General features: G+C 39.6%; 1 protein-coding gene across 1 annotated transcript in view; it reads right to left on the bottom strand.

Annotated features, from left to right (window-relative positions):
* The window catches only part of PCNX2 (pecanex 2), a 302893-nt gene that overhangs the window by 224241 nt on the left and 62550 nt on the right, over positions 1-16102 (bottom strand). The window contains exons 10-12 of the mRNA XM_004432376.3: positions 8943-9088; positions 1184-1337; positions 1065-1097 (exon numbers count right to left, since the gene is read on the bottom strand). Coding sequence (XP_004432433.2) covers positions 1065-1097; positions 1184-1337; positions 8943-9088 — 333 coding nt within the window. The remainder of the gene's footprint in view (positions 1-1064; positions 1098-1183; positions 1338-8942; positions 9089-16102) is intronic.

Raw genomic sequence — 16102 nt, 5'->3', positions numbered from 1 at the left:
TAGGGTGGGCTCGAACAAAACATTTCAGAGCTGCACATCTCTACTCGCACCACCTAACCCAGATTTCTCAGGATAATCACAACAATACATCTTCATACCCTAATTATGCTGCTTCTACTTATCTTGACATTCAGACTCTGGGATAAGAGAAGATGTATTCTATATAAACCAATTATGGGGAAAAGAGGAATTTAACAAGATAGCAACGTATGCCATGGATCGTCCAATTATAAGCTTTTTTAATTACTATGAGCTAAACATAAGCTCTCACAGATTTTAAAGCAGTCCTAAATCTGGATATGAATTTTTTAAAAACGCAATAGAGAGAAAATCAAGCTTTCTTTCATTGGAAGGGTCTTTCAGGGGCCCACAGGAGCTTACCATAACAAAGGAAAGAGGGTTTCCCGAAGAGCTGGGAAGTCCACCAGGCAGTGGTCTCAGCACAAAGGCATGTGGCTAGGGTACCAGTGGGGACAGTGCCAGACCCTGTCCCACAGCACCCCACAGGGGAAGGTGCAGCCGGATCAGTAAAAGGAATAATGATTCATGCTTCTACAACTGATATGACCATTAATGACAGCTACCATTTATTAAGCAATTTCTACGTACCAGGCACTGTTTTAAGCATGTTGCATGGACTATTTAATCCCCATAGGCATTTTTATTATCTGTATTTACACATAGGGAAACTGAGGCATGGAGAGTACACATCTTGCTCAGAGTCCAACATTCAAGCACAGGAACCAGGAAATAAATACAGGCTGTCTGATTGCAGAGTCTGCAATCCTCCTCACCAGGGTGCACGGGCTTTCCTGACATGAGCCCAGTGGGATAGAAAAGAGCCTCCATACACTCTTTGCCACCACTCTGTACATTCCCCACTACCACTCACACCATGCTCTTAGATCCAGCCTGAACTTGGCTACCATGCACTAATATGTCTACTTATATATTGAAATATATGTATATTGATATATATTTTGCCTTTTGAATAGATTTTGGCTGTTCCCTGTCTTCAGCACAAGCAGACAAGACAAGCTACTTGCCTGTCACTTGAAACTTACGTGTATTGGCGAGGCAGGGTCAGGCTGAACACTCTAGAACACAAATCAGAAGTGTCTGTGTCATCATCTCATGATTTCAAGGATAGATTAGTGATGGTAAGAATTAGATGTGGTCTTGCCTTTAACAGGGAATACTGGCAGCTGGCCATGACAAGGCAGAAGAGGAGCACCCACATGTCTTTGCAAAAGCCTTGGTTCAGTGTCAGAAATCCGAGTAGGGAAACCAGGACAATGAGTAAAACTGCCAGCACATTTTCCTTGACATCTTCAGTTCTGTGCAAAATAAGCAAATAAAAATGAAGGCAATAAAAGGTAAGTGGGTCTATTTTTAAACAGAGAATACCTGCATGCTTCTAAAAAGACTGACAGTGACAGCAGGTAGTTATCTCAAGCACGCCTTTATATTTGGTAACAAGATTTTAAGGCTTCTTTCTTTATTCCTGTGTTTTATAAACAAAATCTATATTTTAACCCCAGATTTCTGTTATTGAAACAAATGACATATAATCCCACTGGGTCTCCTTGGCCACTAAACTGGGTTTACTGGGAGAAGGCAGTTAACCATTCCAACCACAACAGTGAAATGTGTTTCAGATAAAGAGCTTCACTGGCTCCTTTAAATGGGGGAGGAGCTGCATTAACACCCGGCTAAAGCAGGAAATCCTCTCCAGATACAATCTCTGTAGCCAGAATTTGCAGCTCAGTTTCAGGAGCCAGGAGAGCTCCAGCCTGAGAGCTGACAGTGCAGAGGGTCTGACTAAGGTGTGTCATGACCACAGTCTCACTGGGTGGTCTTCTCTTGGGGCACTTTGCATAAGAGGTGTGGGCCAGAGAGGTGGGCTCATCCAGAGGTGGGGTGTTGTCAGTGGGTGTGCACAGGGACAAGGTAAGGGAGTTTTAGGAGGTCGATACAAAGGGCTGAAGGCTGGATCATGGAGCCTAAGTAGATGAGGAGGAAACTGAGGACAAGAAGAGCTGCTAGGCGGGAGAAAATGGAGGTCAAAGTACTAGAGATGGTGTGGGAACATTCGAGGGAGTTAGAGGGGATCCGACAGATGAGCATATGACTTCAGAGGTCAAAGACTTCTACAGGAGGACAACATGCAGGGTGGAGTTATGGGAGGGAGTGGTTGAAAAGGAGTAAGGGAGGCTGGCATGGACCTCAAGGCCAAGAGCATAGATGGGTCATTCACAAGAATTCTGAGTATATTTCTCACCTCACCAATTTTTGCTCACGCACATGTTGGTCTCTCTCATTAAATTATCATCATTTTTAGACAGGGACAATGGGCTACTGCTTCCTGGCATGTAGGCACTTCTGAGCATTATTTTTTAATTAATAGACTTTATTTTTTAGAGTAGTTTGAGATTCACATCAAAATTGAGGAGAAAGTATAAAGAGTTCCTACATAACCCCTCTCTCCAAACATATACACACAGCCTCCCTCACCATCAACATCCCCCACCAGAATGGTACATTTATCATAATCTATGAACAAACATTGATACATTATTATCAACCAAAGTCCATAGTTTACATTAGGGCTCACTCTAGTGTTATACAGTCTATGGATCTGGGCAAATGTATAATGACATGTATCCACTATTACAGTATCATCCAGAGTATTTTCACTGCCCTTAAAATCCTGTATGCTCCACCTATTCACCCCTCCCGCCTCCCTAACCCCTGGCAACCACTGATATTTATACTGTGTCCATAGTTTTGCCTTTCCCAGAATGTCATATAGTTGAAATTATACAGTATGTAGCCTTTTCAGATGGGCTTCTTTTACTTAGTAATATGCATTTAAGATTCCTCCATGTCTTTTCATGGCTTGATAGCTCATTTCTTTCTATTGCTGAATAACATTAGACCGTACGGATATACCAGTTTTTTTATCCATTCATCTACTAAAGGACATCTTAGTTGCTTCCAAGTTTTGACAATTATGAATAAAGCATCTATAAACATTCATGTGCAGGTTTTTGTGTGGACCTAAGCTTTCAACTCATTTGGACCAAGAAGCATGATTGCTGGATCATATGTTAAGAATATGTTTAGTTTTGTAAGAAACTGCCAAGCTGTCTTCCAAAATGGCTGTACCATTTTGCAGTCCCACCAACAATGAATGGGAGTTCCTGTTGCTCCACATCCTCGCCAGCATTTGGTGTTGTCGGTGTTCTGGATTTGGCCATTCTAATAGGTGTGTAGTGGCATCTCATTACTGTTTTAATTTAGAATTCCCTAATGATATATGATGTGGAGCATCTTTCCATATGCTTATTTCCATCTGTATATCTTCTTTGGTGAGGTGTCTGTTCATATCCTTTGCCAATTTTTTTTTTGTTTTTTTGTGAGGAAGATTAGCCCTGAGCTGACCTCTGATGCAATCTTCCTCTTTTTGCTGAGGAAGATTGGCCCTGGGCTAACATCCATGCCCATCCTCCTCTACTTTATATGGGACGCTGCCACAGCGTGGCTTGACAACTGGTGCATCAGTGCGTGCCCGGGATCCGAACCTGTGAACCCCCGGCTGCCAAAGTGGAGCCCACGCACTTAACCGCTACGCCACCAGGCCGGCCCCTCTTTTGCCAATTTTTTAATCAGGCAATTGAGATGTATAGAATCAAGATGTACAGAAATGTGAAGAACTCAAATATTATGATGCTCAAGTTGAAAATTAAAAAAAATTAGGGGAGACCAAAAGATATTTGGTAAAAAGGGAAATTTATGCATTTTTTTATTTTCCACTATAAATTTTTTACAGAGCTAAATATATTTTGTTAGTTCAGGTCCATATAATTCATTCTGTATTCTTTAGCATGCTCATAAAATTTTGATATATAATTAAAAATATCTAAAGGCTTAGGAAATAAAACAAAATTTTCAATTTTAAAAAAAACTTTTTTTCTATTTAGAGGGAAAGAAGAAAGTTCCTAAAAGGTATTTTTTCTCCAGATTCTCCTCCACCAGGACTCCATCCATCTACCCTGCGCTCCCCCACCACTCTACTCCCGCAGTTCCTCATGTACCTATATTTAAATTTTGGGTTAAAAAGTTTACTCACTGTGCAAGGAGTGTCATGATTAAGGCTGTACTTTAGAAAGATTTATCTTGCAGAGGTTTACAAGATGCACTGGAGGGGAATGAGACCAGGGCAAAGACAAACAACACTCCAGGAGAGGAGTAAGGAGAGCCTGGGAAAGCGACATGACTGAGGAACTGGAAAGGGCATGTGATTTTAAGACACAAAAAGAGTGAGGCAGAAAGGACTCTGTGATTGAATGGATTATGTACAGTGAAGGATTGATTGAAAGAATAAAGATGATCCCAAGATTTCAATCTGAGGAAACAAGGATGATGGCAGAACCAATGGCAGAAATTGAGAAGGGGAGCTGGTTTGCAAAGGCACTTTGATTCATTTATTCATGCAACAAAAGTGGTCACCACTGCTCTAGATGCATGGGGTACATCAGTGAACAAAATTTATGGAGCTTCCTTTCCAATGGGCAGTGACATAAAATAAGTAATATGTACAAAAAAATAATGTTTATTGTATAGTATTGAAGATGATAAGTGCAACAGAAAAATAAATAGAACAAGGCGAGAGGAATTATGAGCTTGTGGGCAGGGAGCTGTTATAATTTTTAAGCAGGAAGTTCAGCCTAAGCCCCACTGAGAAGTGACACTAGAAAGATGAGGGAGTAGGTATCAGATATCTCAGGGAGAGCTTTCCAGGCAGAGGGAATAGCTAAGGCAAAGGTCTTAAGGCTGGAAGAGTGCCTGGCATGGTGAAGAATAATAGGAAGACCAGTGTGGGTGGAAAGCAGTCTGCCATGGTAGCAGGAGGTAAGGATGGAGAGCAAATGAGTGGCCAGATCATGGGAGACTTTTGGGCATTATGAACACTTTGGCTTTCATTCTGAGTGAAATGGGGAGTCACTGCAGGGTGGTCAGCAAAGCAGTGACGTTGTAAAAGCCTCCTCACTCTGTTGCGTTACGAATGGCATCCAGGGAGAATGGGTGGAAGCAGGAGATGCTACTGCAGTAAGCCAGGCAAGAGATGAAAGTAGCTCAGACAAGGGGGGCAACATCAAAGCTGGAAAGATGCAGTAGATATATTTGAAGGAACAGTAAACAGAATTTCCTATGAGAGACTGAACGTGACTGTGAAAGGGAAGAAGACGCAAGGATGACTCCAAGATTCTTAACCTGAGAAACTAGAAGGATGAGGGGAAGACCACAGGTGGAGCAGACTTGGGATGAGGTGGAGATAAAGGGCTCCATTTATGATCATGAGATGTCAATCTGGTAGTTAGATATACAAGTCTAGAATTCAGGAGATAGGTCCAAGTTGGAGATATAAATCTGAGAGTCACTGGCATATCAATGGTATTTAAAGCCTTGAGACTAATGCAGTCACAAAAGAGGGAAGATAGAGAAAGGAAGACCAAGAGCCACACAGCCCCTGGGGACTCCAAGACTAAGGGGTCAGGAGGCAGAGGTTACCTGCAAAGGTGATTGTGCAGGAGTGACCAGCAAGGGAGAAGGAAAACCAAGAGGGGGCTGAGTCCTGAAAGCCAAGAGAAGAAAGTATACCAAGAATGAGAAGCAATCAACTCTGTCAAATGCTACAAACAGGTCTAGTAAGATGAGGACTGAAAGATGGGGTCAATGGTGACCTCGACAAGGGCAGGCTCAATGGAGTACTGGGGTCGGGGGAGGCCGAATGGAATGGGTTTATGAGAAATGGGAGAAGAGAAACGAAACAAGCACAGGCAGCTCTTCAAGGAGTCTTGCTGCAAAGAAGGCTGGAGAAACCAGAGAGTAGGTGGCAGGAAATTGGGGTCAAGAGGGGATTTTTAAGGATGGGAGAGACGAGAGCATGTTCTCACGATAACGATAATGATGGTGAGCTCAGTTTGAGGAGGATGAATGCTTTTCCCTCTACTTGTCACATGGCTAGCTCCCTCTTTTATTTTATATCTCAGTTTGTGTGTTTCCTCCTCACAAAAGCCTTCTGCAACCACCCATTCCGCCAACAGTGTCCCTCCTCCCCATTTTCCTCTATCTTAGGCCTTCATGTGTGTCTTTCCTGGCACATATTCAAGTTTGCTATTTTAGCCTATCTCCCCAGTAGATGCAGGCTCCACGAGGCCAGGGACCATGTCCATTTTATTCATCACTCTACACTCAGTGCCCAGTACAGAGCCTAGCATGGAGTGAGTGCTTGGGTTTTTTTTTTTTTTTTTAACTTGTTGAATGAACTAACAAATGAATGAAATGATGCACAGATGGGCAGCTTCTTAGTTTAGATGCCAATCTGATAAACGAGATAAATGAAAATAAAACCTAGGTGTTTTGCAGAACAGGGTAACGGAGGAATAGAAAACAAGAGAAAATCAGAAAGGAGAACAGGGACAAGTTCAAAAATATCCGAGTGGAATGGATGGCAAATTGAAAGCAAACAGAAGAGGCTGCAATTACAGGAACCACAATGGTCTGATGAGAGATCAGCCTGAATTCCACAGTAAAGCTGAAAAATGTCAAGCAGAAGGCCTTAACCGATGGGAGTTTACAGCAATGACTGGTTCAATTTCAGGGCTTGTTATTCACCAATTTCTTCCACTTCCTGCCCAACCCTTACAGAGTTTTTTACTATGCATACTTTTCCTTCCTCAACTTTAATTTGGCAACTCAATTTCTTTAATCCATATGTGACTTTGAATATAATGTCCCCCAATGAATATCAAAGATAATTTATTTATGCCTTTTCAAATAAAAATATAGCTCTCATAGTAAAAAATGTAAATTTATTGTGAATTTCTGTTTTCTTAAACAGACCTTTCAGATCACACCTGTCTTGGTTAAGAAGGGGAGCTAGCGAGGTGAGCCATAAACAGCCCTACATTGTGCTCAAGGCCACGTCTCACGCCCGGGAATCTGCATATTTACAAAGCTCCCAAGTGATTCTGATCCACAGCCCTGTTTGCAGATTACATTCTCCTTGCAAAGGTCCCAAACTGCTCAGTTTTTCTAGGTCAGTGTTTTGGGTTTTTCTTCCTCCTTCCTTGCTGTCAGCTGGGGGTTCATGTAGTCTCTCTCTCCCCTCTTTATTGACTGTGAACTGGAACACCAGATCACCACGCTTGCTCATAGATGACTGAAAGCAGGCTTATATGGGCTCTCAGTAAAGGGTGATTTCTCCTACAAATTAAGGGCCTAAATTTTAGCGTCTGGATTTGACAACATCTACTCTAGCTACCCTAATTTTATTTTATTTTTTATTCATTTTTCTTCACTCTGGATTCTGGGCCAGATTCCAAGTAATAATAATAAAAACAGCAACTAATAATTGAAGAAATCTTTCTTTGGCTAAATTAGTTTAATCCTCACAATCTCCCTGTGGTATAGACTATCCCCATTTAACAGATAGGAAAGTGAGGCACAGAAAGATTTCACAGCCATCCTAAGATTGCAGCACTAGTAAGTGGTGGGGACTGGATTTGATCCACATGGGGATCTCCACAGCCCAGGGGCTCCCACTCCAGCTGAGGGATCCACGGATAAGGGAGTGGTGCTGTTGCTAGGTCATCCCTGAGCACAGAATTTAAAACTCATTGTGACTTGCAAGAGAGGTGACTAAATTATAAAATTATAAACTTCTAACAACTGCAATAATCTTCTTCATCATCCTTTTTTAGACCTTAGTTGGATTTTTCAGTTAATATTTTGTCACTGTGTGGATTTTAAAATAATAAACCTAGAACTCTACAGAAATGTTCGTTTTTAATGTGAAGGGTTAACACAAGCTAGTCCAGCTTTCAATAATTCCTTTTTAACAGAAAAAAAAATATTTCAAAATATTAATTAATTGCCTCATCTAACAGAATGTAGTATCTTGGATTATTTTAGTTAAGTACGAAATGTTCATCTTAAGTGTGTGCCCCTTGGGTAACATAGTGTTGTTAGAAAAACCATCATAACTCCATTCCCTGCCTTGTGGGTCTTGAAATTTACCACTGTAATTTTGTATGACTATAGTTTTTTAGTATGTGATCACACCATTGAAGACATTACTATAACAAGTAGTCACTGGGGGACCAACCACTGGCTGGCATTTAACTGTGAAACAGCATTTGCCGATGACAGCATTAGTAGCAGCATCTTGAATTTTCAAACCAACACTCTAGTCAGAACTACACAGCCCTTGAAGACCATAATCCTGTTCTTCGAGTATCTTGACGTAGGGGGGATGGAAATAGGAAGTCCCCTACCTGGCCCCATCTCCATCACGCCTTAACCAACCTGACTCTCCCTCCCCACCCTCCCCACCACTCACATCTCCAACCCCTAAACATTTTATCTTGAGGAACAATGGTAAGAAGAAGTGACAAAGAGTAAAAGGGTTTAAAGGAAAGATGAACATTCCAATTAGTGTATATCAGACAGGAGTGACAAATAGAATCAAAGTCGTCCAAGGAAAGAGCCAGAAATGACTCCACGTCATCTTCCCTCCTCTCCTCAAGCTCACGCCCTGTCAAGCAGGTCCTGCGCTACACGTAGGAGGCTCCAGCTTGCCTACAAAATGTGGACAGCTGTGAGTAGACCAACTCATAATATTGTCCCCAAAGCTATTCTTAAATCTAAACCATGTTACTCAATTCTCATGTCTCCCATTTCAATTGCTAAATTACAATTTCTTCGGTAGGATCTTAATACTCCAACTTTGGGTTTGCAGCGCGAAAGGTGTACAACTTGAAAATGTTCCAGAGAACCTTAGCAAGCGGCAGTTTTCTTTTTATAAGCATGCAAGTGCACCCTGTTATGCCCCCATTGTGTCTTTCATCCATACATTTGCATGCTCAGCGGCTTACCGATCAAGTAACGCCAACAAGGTAAGTCGATCATACCAGACTTTAATCCACTTGCCAGGGAAAATGATAAATTTGTAAAACTGTTCTCGGTTAAATTTTCCTTGTGTTGAAGAACACGACGAGTCTTCCAGATCCTGACTTACATGCTTTTAGATACCAAAAGAAACAACAGAGAAAGGGTTTCATATTGACATGTTACTATCATAAATATAGCTCATAACTAAAAAGTACAAAAAGCCAATATTCAAATTCTGAAATGTAAACCAACATATTTCATAAAAATGGGTCCTCTAAGAAAAGGATAATGATCAACAAAGAGGGTCTTTGTTACTAACACACTTGAGTTCCATTATAATGTACATTAAAATTATGCTACTCACTATATTGAAACACTACTGTTAATTAAGGCCAAGAAACTGCCATGAAAATAATTCTTATGAAAGATCAGAACTCAGCAAAAGATCTTAAATGATTTAATTTTTGAAAGGTATGTTATTTAATGTTATGTTGAGGTAAATATCCAAATTTTACTAAGAGTAAAAAGATTTTCATTGACAATACGTAGGTCATTGGTGAGGCCTGACATAAGGAAAGCTGAAATATTTACAGAAAAAAAATCTAAACCAATAAAACAGAAATAGGTGAAGAAATTTAATCTCTGGTTTAAAAGGTTTTAAACCCAAATTCATCTTTGATTGACTCTGAGCGAGGAAGAATTCAATTTTGAAAAAAAAATTAGTTTTCATTGATTTGTCTAACAAATACTTAATGACTGACTCTTATGAGTCTGGCACAAGATTGGGAATAGAAATATAAGAAAGAATAGGGCATACTCAGTCCCTGGCCTCCCAATGCCTGTGAGAAAACATCCCTTTGACATGGTAATGATCACCAGACTCAGACCAGACACCGAAGGCACGTCAGAGCCAAGCACGGGCATGCTACCCCTGAGCAGCTGGACTCTACACCTGAAAAGCAGAGGGGACGCAGACCTTGAGGAAGTGAAGCCAAGGCATCCACACAGGGAGGAACAGGGAGGATAGCAAGAAGGGGAAAAAAGTCAAAACTTATCTCTTGTGACACCTGATACCATATTTCAAACATCCGTAATCAAAACAGCCTAACATGATGGCATTTCCAGACACTATGCTTGCAATTAAATACCAATTAATAGTTACCTCATTTATTCATTATCAGTGAGAAATAAAACGTTCCATATTGCTAAATTTCTCAGAAAACTAAAGATTACTCCCTTTAAATCTAATGTATTTAATATTGACCTCTGTCATAGCCGTCTTCTGAAAATGTGCTGTTTTACCTTGTGCTCCTAAACACGGTCTGCAGGGTGCACTGAACACTCTCTTCCCTGTCAGGCTCATGTGCACTCAGTGTCCATCCTGCCGTACACACCCGGGAAAGCCCAAGGACTCAGGGGTACCTCAGGGTAGCTTTCCCTACAATGAATAGCACTAGGTACCATGCTTTTTAAAAATACATAGTTTTATTAAATATTGGGTCAATGCAAATACCTATTTTTTAGATATGTGTAAGGCATAAAGAAAAACAATTCAATGAATACCTATGTGGCTATCACTCAGCATAAGAAAAAGAGCATTACGGTTAGCAGAGAAGTTCCCTGTGGGCCACTCCTGAATCCCAACCTCTTCTCTCCTCCTTTAGAGATCACCACTGCCTTGAATTTTGTGTTTATCAGTCCCTTTCTCTTCATCTGTGTTTTACTATGCTTATATCTAAAGCTTCTATACTGTTTAGTTTTATGTTTTTGAATTTCATAGACATGAAATCACAGCATATGTATCCTTTTGCAACTTGCTTTTTGCTTTTTTTCTCTACTCCACATTATGTTCCTGAGACTGATCCATGCTGTTTTGTAGCTTTAACGTCCATTTTCACAGTTGTACAATATTCCATTATATGGATATGCCATAATTTACTTATCCATTTTACTGTTGAATATTTAGGGTGGTTTTTTTTCAATTTTTTTACTATTATGCTGCTATGAACATTCTTGGACACGTCTCCTGGTACACATGTGCAAGAATTTCTTTAGAATATACACTTAGGAATGGAATTGCTAGGAATGCAAATGTTCAACCATACCAGATGTTCAACTTTACTAGGAAACAAATTGCTTGACTTTTCCAGGAAATGCACAAATTTACCACAAATGGAATTATTAGGTATGGAAATGCTCAATTTACTAGAAAACACTTTAGAAAAATATGTTTTCTAGAGTGATTCTGTGAGTCTATACTCCCACCAACAGCATATAAATATTGCACTGCTTCACATCCTCACCAACATTTGGTAGTGGCCTGTCATTTTTAATTTTTGCTCATCTGATAAGTATAAAATGATATTTCATTTGTATTCTAATGTGCATTTCCCTCATTATTAACGAAGTCGAGCATCTGTGTCCACTTTTAGTTTTTCTTCATGAAATCATGTGCCGTTTTCTCTACTGGGTTGCTTGTTTGTCTCTTATTAGTTTATATATGTGCATGTGTGTATACATGCGTATATGTATATATATGTATGCATATGCTCGTGTATATGTGTGCATGTGTATGTATATATACATATATATGTATATATAAATACGATCAAGATCTTTACTGATGATATGTTACAGATATTTTCCCATTTTACAACTTGTCTTTTCACTTTCTTTATGGTGTTATTGATAAATAGACATTCTTAATTTAAGTGAAATATAATTTATCCATCTTTTCCTATAAAGTGCAAAATTTTTGTACTTTTTGCACCTTGTTTATCAAATCTCTTCCTACCCTAGAGTTGTAAGGATAGTTGACTATATCATCTTTCTTAAAGTTGTACAGTTTTGCCTTTCACATTTAAATTGTTATTCTACCAGGAACTTTTGTACATGATGTAAGGGTCCATTTTCTTTCCCATAAAAGAAAACTATTGCCCAGTGCCATTTATTAAAATGTTCATCCTTTCCTCATCAGTTTACCAGTACACCATTGCCTGTATCTGGGTGCTATCTTAGCCTTTAAATTTTAAATTATTTTTGCTACCCTGTTCTTTCCCTCATCTCCTTCTGGAATTCTGACGAGGAATATGGTAGCCCTCCTCACCCTCACCTCCACACTTTGGAACCTCCTTTCCTGTTTTTCTCTTTGTCTCTCTGTGCTACATCTAAATAATTTCTCCAGATCTAACTTCCAGTTCACCAATTCTCTACTCTTATGTGTCAAATTTCCTGTTAAATCCTTCAGGGTTTTATTTTCATTATTAAATTTTTCAGTCTAGTATTTGGTGCTTTTTCAGACCTGTTTGGTCATTACATGGCCTTTTGCTTCTTACTTATATTTTCAAACTGTTATTTCTTTATACATATTAGACATACTGAATCCATATTCTGAATCTGATCGTTACAATTTCTAAATTCACTGAGAGTCTATTTCTGCTTTCTCCTGACCTTGCTGGCTTTTATTCATGGTGGCATGTTTTCTAGTATATTTTACAGCTTTTCACTGAATCACATTTTCCTTGGATCGTTATTACCACGAATTCTTTGAGAGCAATATTAAAGCTCTGTTCTTCCAAATTAAAATTTACCTTTGTTTCTGCCAGGCACCTGGAGGCACTATCAATCTGGTCCCACTTTAAAATAAATTTCTTGTTTGAGGTGTTTGGACCATCCATGTGGTGGGAATAAGGGCTGCAAACCTACATAGAAGTTATCTTGTGGTTACAAAGTCTTAAGAGAGATCTCTGCCCCCTTAACCGACACCAAGGTTTGAGGCAGGCAGTTTCCATTCAGTCCCCTTAGTGAAGGTAGTGATGATAGAGTGTGTTTAGTTAATGCAAACACTGGGGTGCAGCTTCTTGAGGTCCCAGATTAAGCAGAGAGATTCCTGTTAGATGTCCCACATTGTGCTTTGTCTCCTGTTCTCTGTGCACAGAGGCTGTAAAGCCACAGCTCCCCTTCATCTTCCCCTTCACTGTTTTTCCATTGCTTGTCACTTCTTGCAACTATCAGTAAGCTTCCTCTAGATGCCCCAGCCACCTGCAGATCTTCTATTTCTAATTTGTATTTTCTGTAATTGTGGTTAAAAAGACATGTAACATAAAATTTACCATCTTAACCACTTTTGAGTGTACAACTCAGTAGTGTTAACTATATTCATATGGTTGTGCAAGAGATCTCTAGAACTTTTTCATCTTGCAAAACTGAAACTCTGTACCCACTGAACAACTCCACCATTGAACAAGCCCCTGACAACCACCCTTCTACTCTCTGTCTCTATGAATTTGACTCCCATAGGTACCTCTATAAGTGGACTCACAGAGTATTTGTCTTTTTGTGTCTGACTTATCTTAGCATAATGTCCTCAAAGTTCATCCATGTTGTAGCATATGTCAGAATTTCCTTCCTTTTTAAGGCTGAACAAAATTCCAGTGTATGTATGTACCACATTTTGTTTATTGATTCATCTGTTGATAGACAACTGGATTGCTTCCACCCCTTGGCTGTTGTCAAGAATGCTGCTATGAACACGGGCATGCAAATAATGCAAATATCAAGTTCGTGCTTTCAATTCTTCTGGATATATACCCAGAAATGGAATTGCAGCATCATTCTAATCTGTATTTTCATTTGTTTGCTTCTGCTCTGTATTTTTCCAAAAAGGATTTAAGGTGTGCTCTAATTTCCTGTAGGCTGGCAGGCACAAGACACAGGAGACTGACAAGAAGGGTCAAGACAAGAAAAGGGATGAGAACAGGACAGAAGAGCAGCCATGGAGGGCTTTTAAAGGTCTCACACATTTCTCTTTGACTTATAATAAAGGTATACTTGGGCAGACTACATGATTTTTTTCTTAATTCAGTGAAAGTCATTGATGTCAAAATGCCCGGCATGCATAAGGACAGCACACCTGCTTCATTGGAGACCACTGCAGAACTCTCTGAGGAAGCGATTTTACCATCTCTCTGTTCCCAGATGCTAATTCACTGACTCAGCTTATGGAGCATGGAGTTATTCTGATTATAAAATATTAATGCAAAAGGTATTTCAAGGGAAAGTTGATCCATCTTGAAGGCAATATACAGGACGGATTGACTGTATTATTACAGGAAAGTTGAGATGGTAAGTGCTGCTTGTGTCTGGAATTCTATTCCAACATAAAAGAGAGCTTAGTGGAAACTGCCTGGTGTCATGTCAGCAAGAACAGCATCTTCTTTTAATGACATTGAATTTGTGGTTTATAGTAAACCTTCCACCCAAAAGGGATCCTTTTCCTTTTTGCTCCATGGACAAAGAGTGCCAGTAAGAAATATGTGCACAAGGTGACCATGGTGTACTATTATGCGATGTGGGAATTCATGTATGATGCATAAACAGGTCAAAGGTAAGCAACAACAAAGATGATAGCACTCTTCTGAATTGTAAGAAAAATATTCTGCCTAAGTTGAGTTTAATATTACACCCTTTGCTGTTAAGGAAGGTCTGTATAGAAAAAATAAAAAAAAAAAAATTTGAAGACTATGTCTACATCTTATGCAAAACTTATTAGAGATTCTGGCATATTGTGCTATTTATTGCTGCTTAAATGAAAATCCTTGTTTAAAAAACATCTCAGAATTTAACACAAAGAAAAAGTGATTCACCCTCTCTGTTATTTTTCTAGGGCCACCATAACAAAATACCACAGATTGGGTGGCTTAAAAAACAGAAATGTATTTCCTCACAATGCCTGAGGCTAGAAGCCTGAGATCAAGGTGTCAGCAGGGTTGGTTTCCTCTGAGGCCTCTGTCCCTCGCTTGTAGAGGGCCATCCTCTCCCCATGTCTTCACATGGTCTTCCACTGTGTGACTCTGCTCTGTGTCTCCTACTCTGTGATCTCCTCTTCTTATGAGGACACCAGCCATACTGGAACAGGGCCCACCCTAATGATCTCATTTGAACGTAATTACCTCTTTGAAGACCTTATCTCCAAATACACTCACACTCTGAGGTACCGGGGATTAGGACTTCAACATATAAATTTTGAGGTAACACAAATCAGCCCATAACAACTTCTTCTATGAGAAAATAAAGTTCATAGAATGTCATTTTTTACCTTAAATACCAAGGAAGCCCAGAGCTAAATATTTCAGTGAATTACAACAATTATCCTTAGCCTGTTCTCTGGTACAAATTTCAAATTCAAATTTTTCTCATCACTTTAATCATTCATTTACTCTTTCATCCAACAAATGTTTATTGTTGATTATACAAGTTAGACACTATATGTAGTATATGCTGAGAATTCAAATGATAACAAGACAGAATTTCAACAGGTTTAGAAGTTCCTGGGGAGTAGACAAGCAAACCAGCACTGAAAACACAGGGACACAAACCCAAGTATAAACACATCTATATCTGTACCTATAGATCTAGAGAGAGAGAGAGAAGCCAGCCATGGGAGCGTGTAAGAGAGATATCCCTGGAGAGGGCGTGGAGGAAAGGGGTCCAGGGCAGAACTCCTGGAGCGCATCAGCAATAATGGGGCTGGCAGGGGTGAGGACCCACACTGCAGACCAAGAAGGAGCTCTCTATCTATGACTTATGTGAATACACAGACACACTGACCAAAAGGCTGCTTTTGTCTCTGATTCATTAATTAAGCCTCACCAAAGAACAAGCACGTCACTTTGCCCAGTAACTCAGGTCTGCAAGTTTTATTCTACTCTTAGAAGAAAAAGATTACTAAAAGTAGGGAGACAGGGTGTAAGTTGAACACAAACCCTTTTTAAGAAACAAGATAACTGCATTTGCTTACACTCCCCAAATGGATTTCTATTTACAGCATAATACTCAAGTTTCATTTAATGAATGTGAATTATCAAGAACAAGTTAAATGATGATCAGCATATTCAGTTTGAGAAGACAGGGAAGTATACAGTACATTTCAGAAATATTTTTTGGTAGAATTAAAACAGTTAAGAATGTAAAGGTCTCCTCTCCTCCCCCAAGCTTCCTGAAAAAATATACTGTTCCAAATAATAGCACCTTCAAGTGTTCCATATAACTGATAAGAATTTTGATGAATTGCCTTTGATTATTAAAGGCATAATTTTGCCATATATTACCTCTAATCCTCTAAACCTCACAATAACTCTTCTAC

This window comes from Ceratotherium simum, chromosome 6 (genome assembly GCF_057802395.1).
Source record: "Ceratotherium simum simum isolate JZ-2026a chromosome 6, ASM5780239v1, whole genome shotgun sequence".
In the NCBI taxonomy this organism is placed as follows: Eukaryota; Metazoa; Chordata; class Mammalia; order Perissodactyla; family Rhinocerotidae; genus Ceratotherium; species Ceratotherium simum.
The sequence above is the reverse complement of the archived record's forward strand: the minus strand, read 5'-3'. Positions and strand labels throughout refer to the sequence as shown.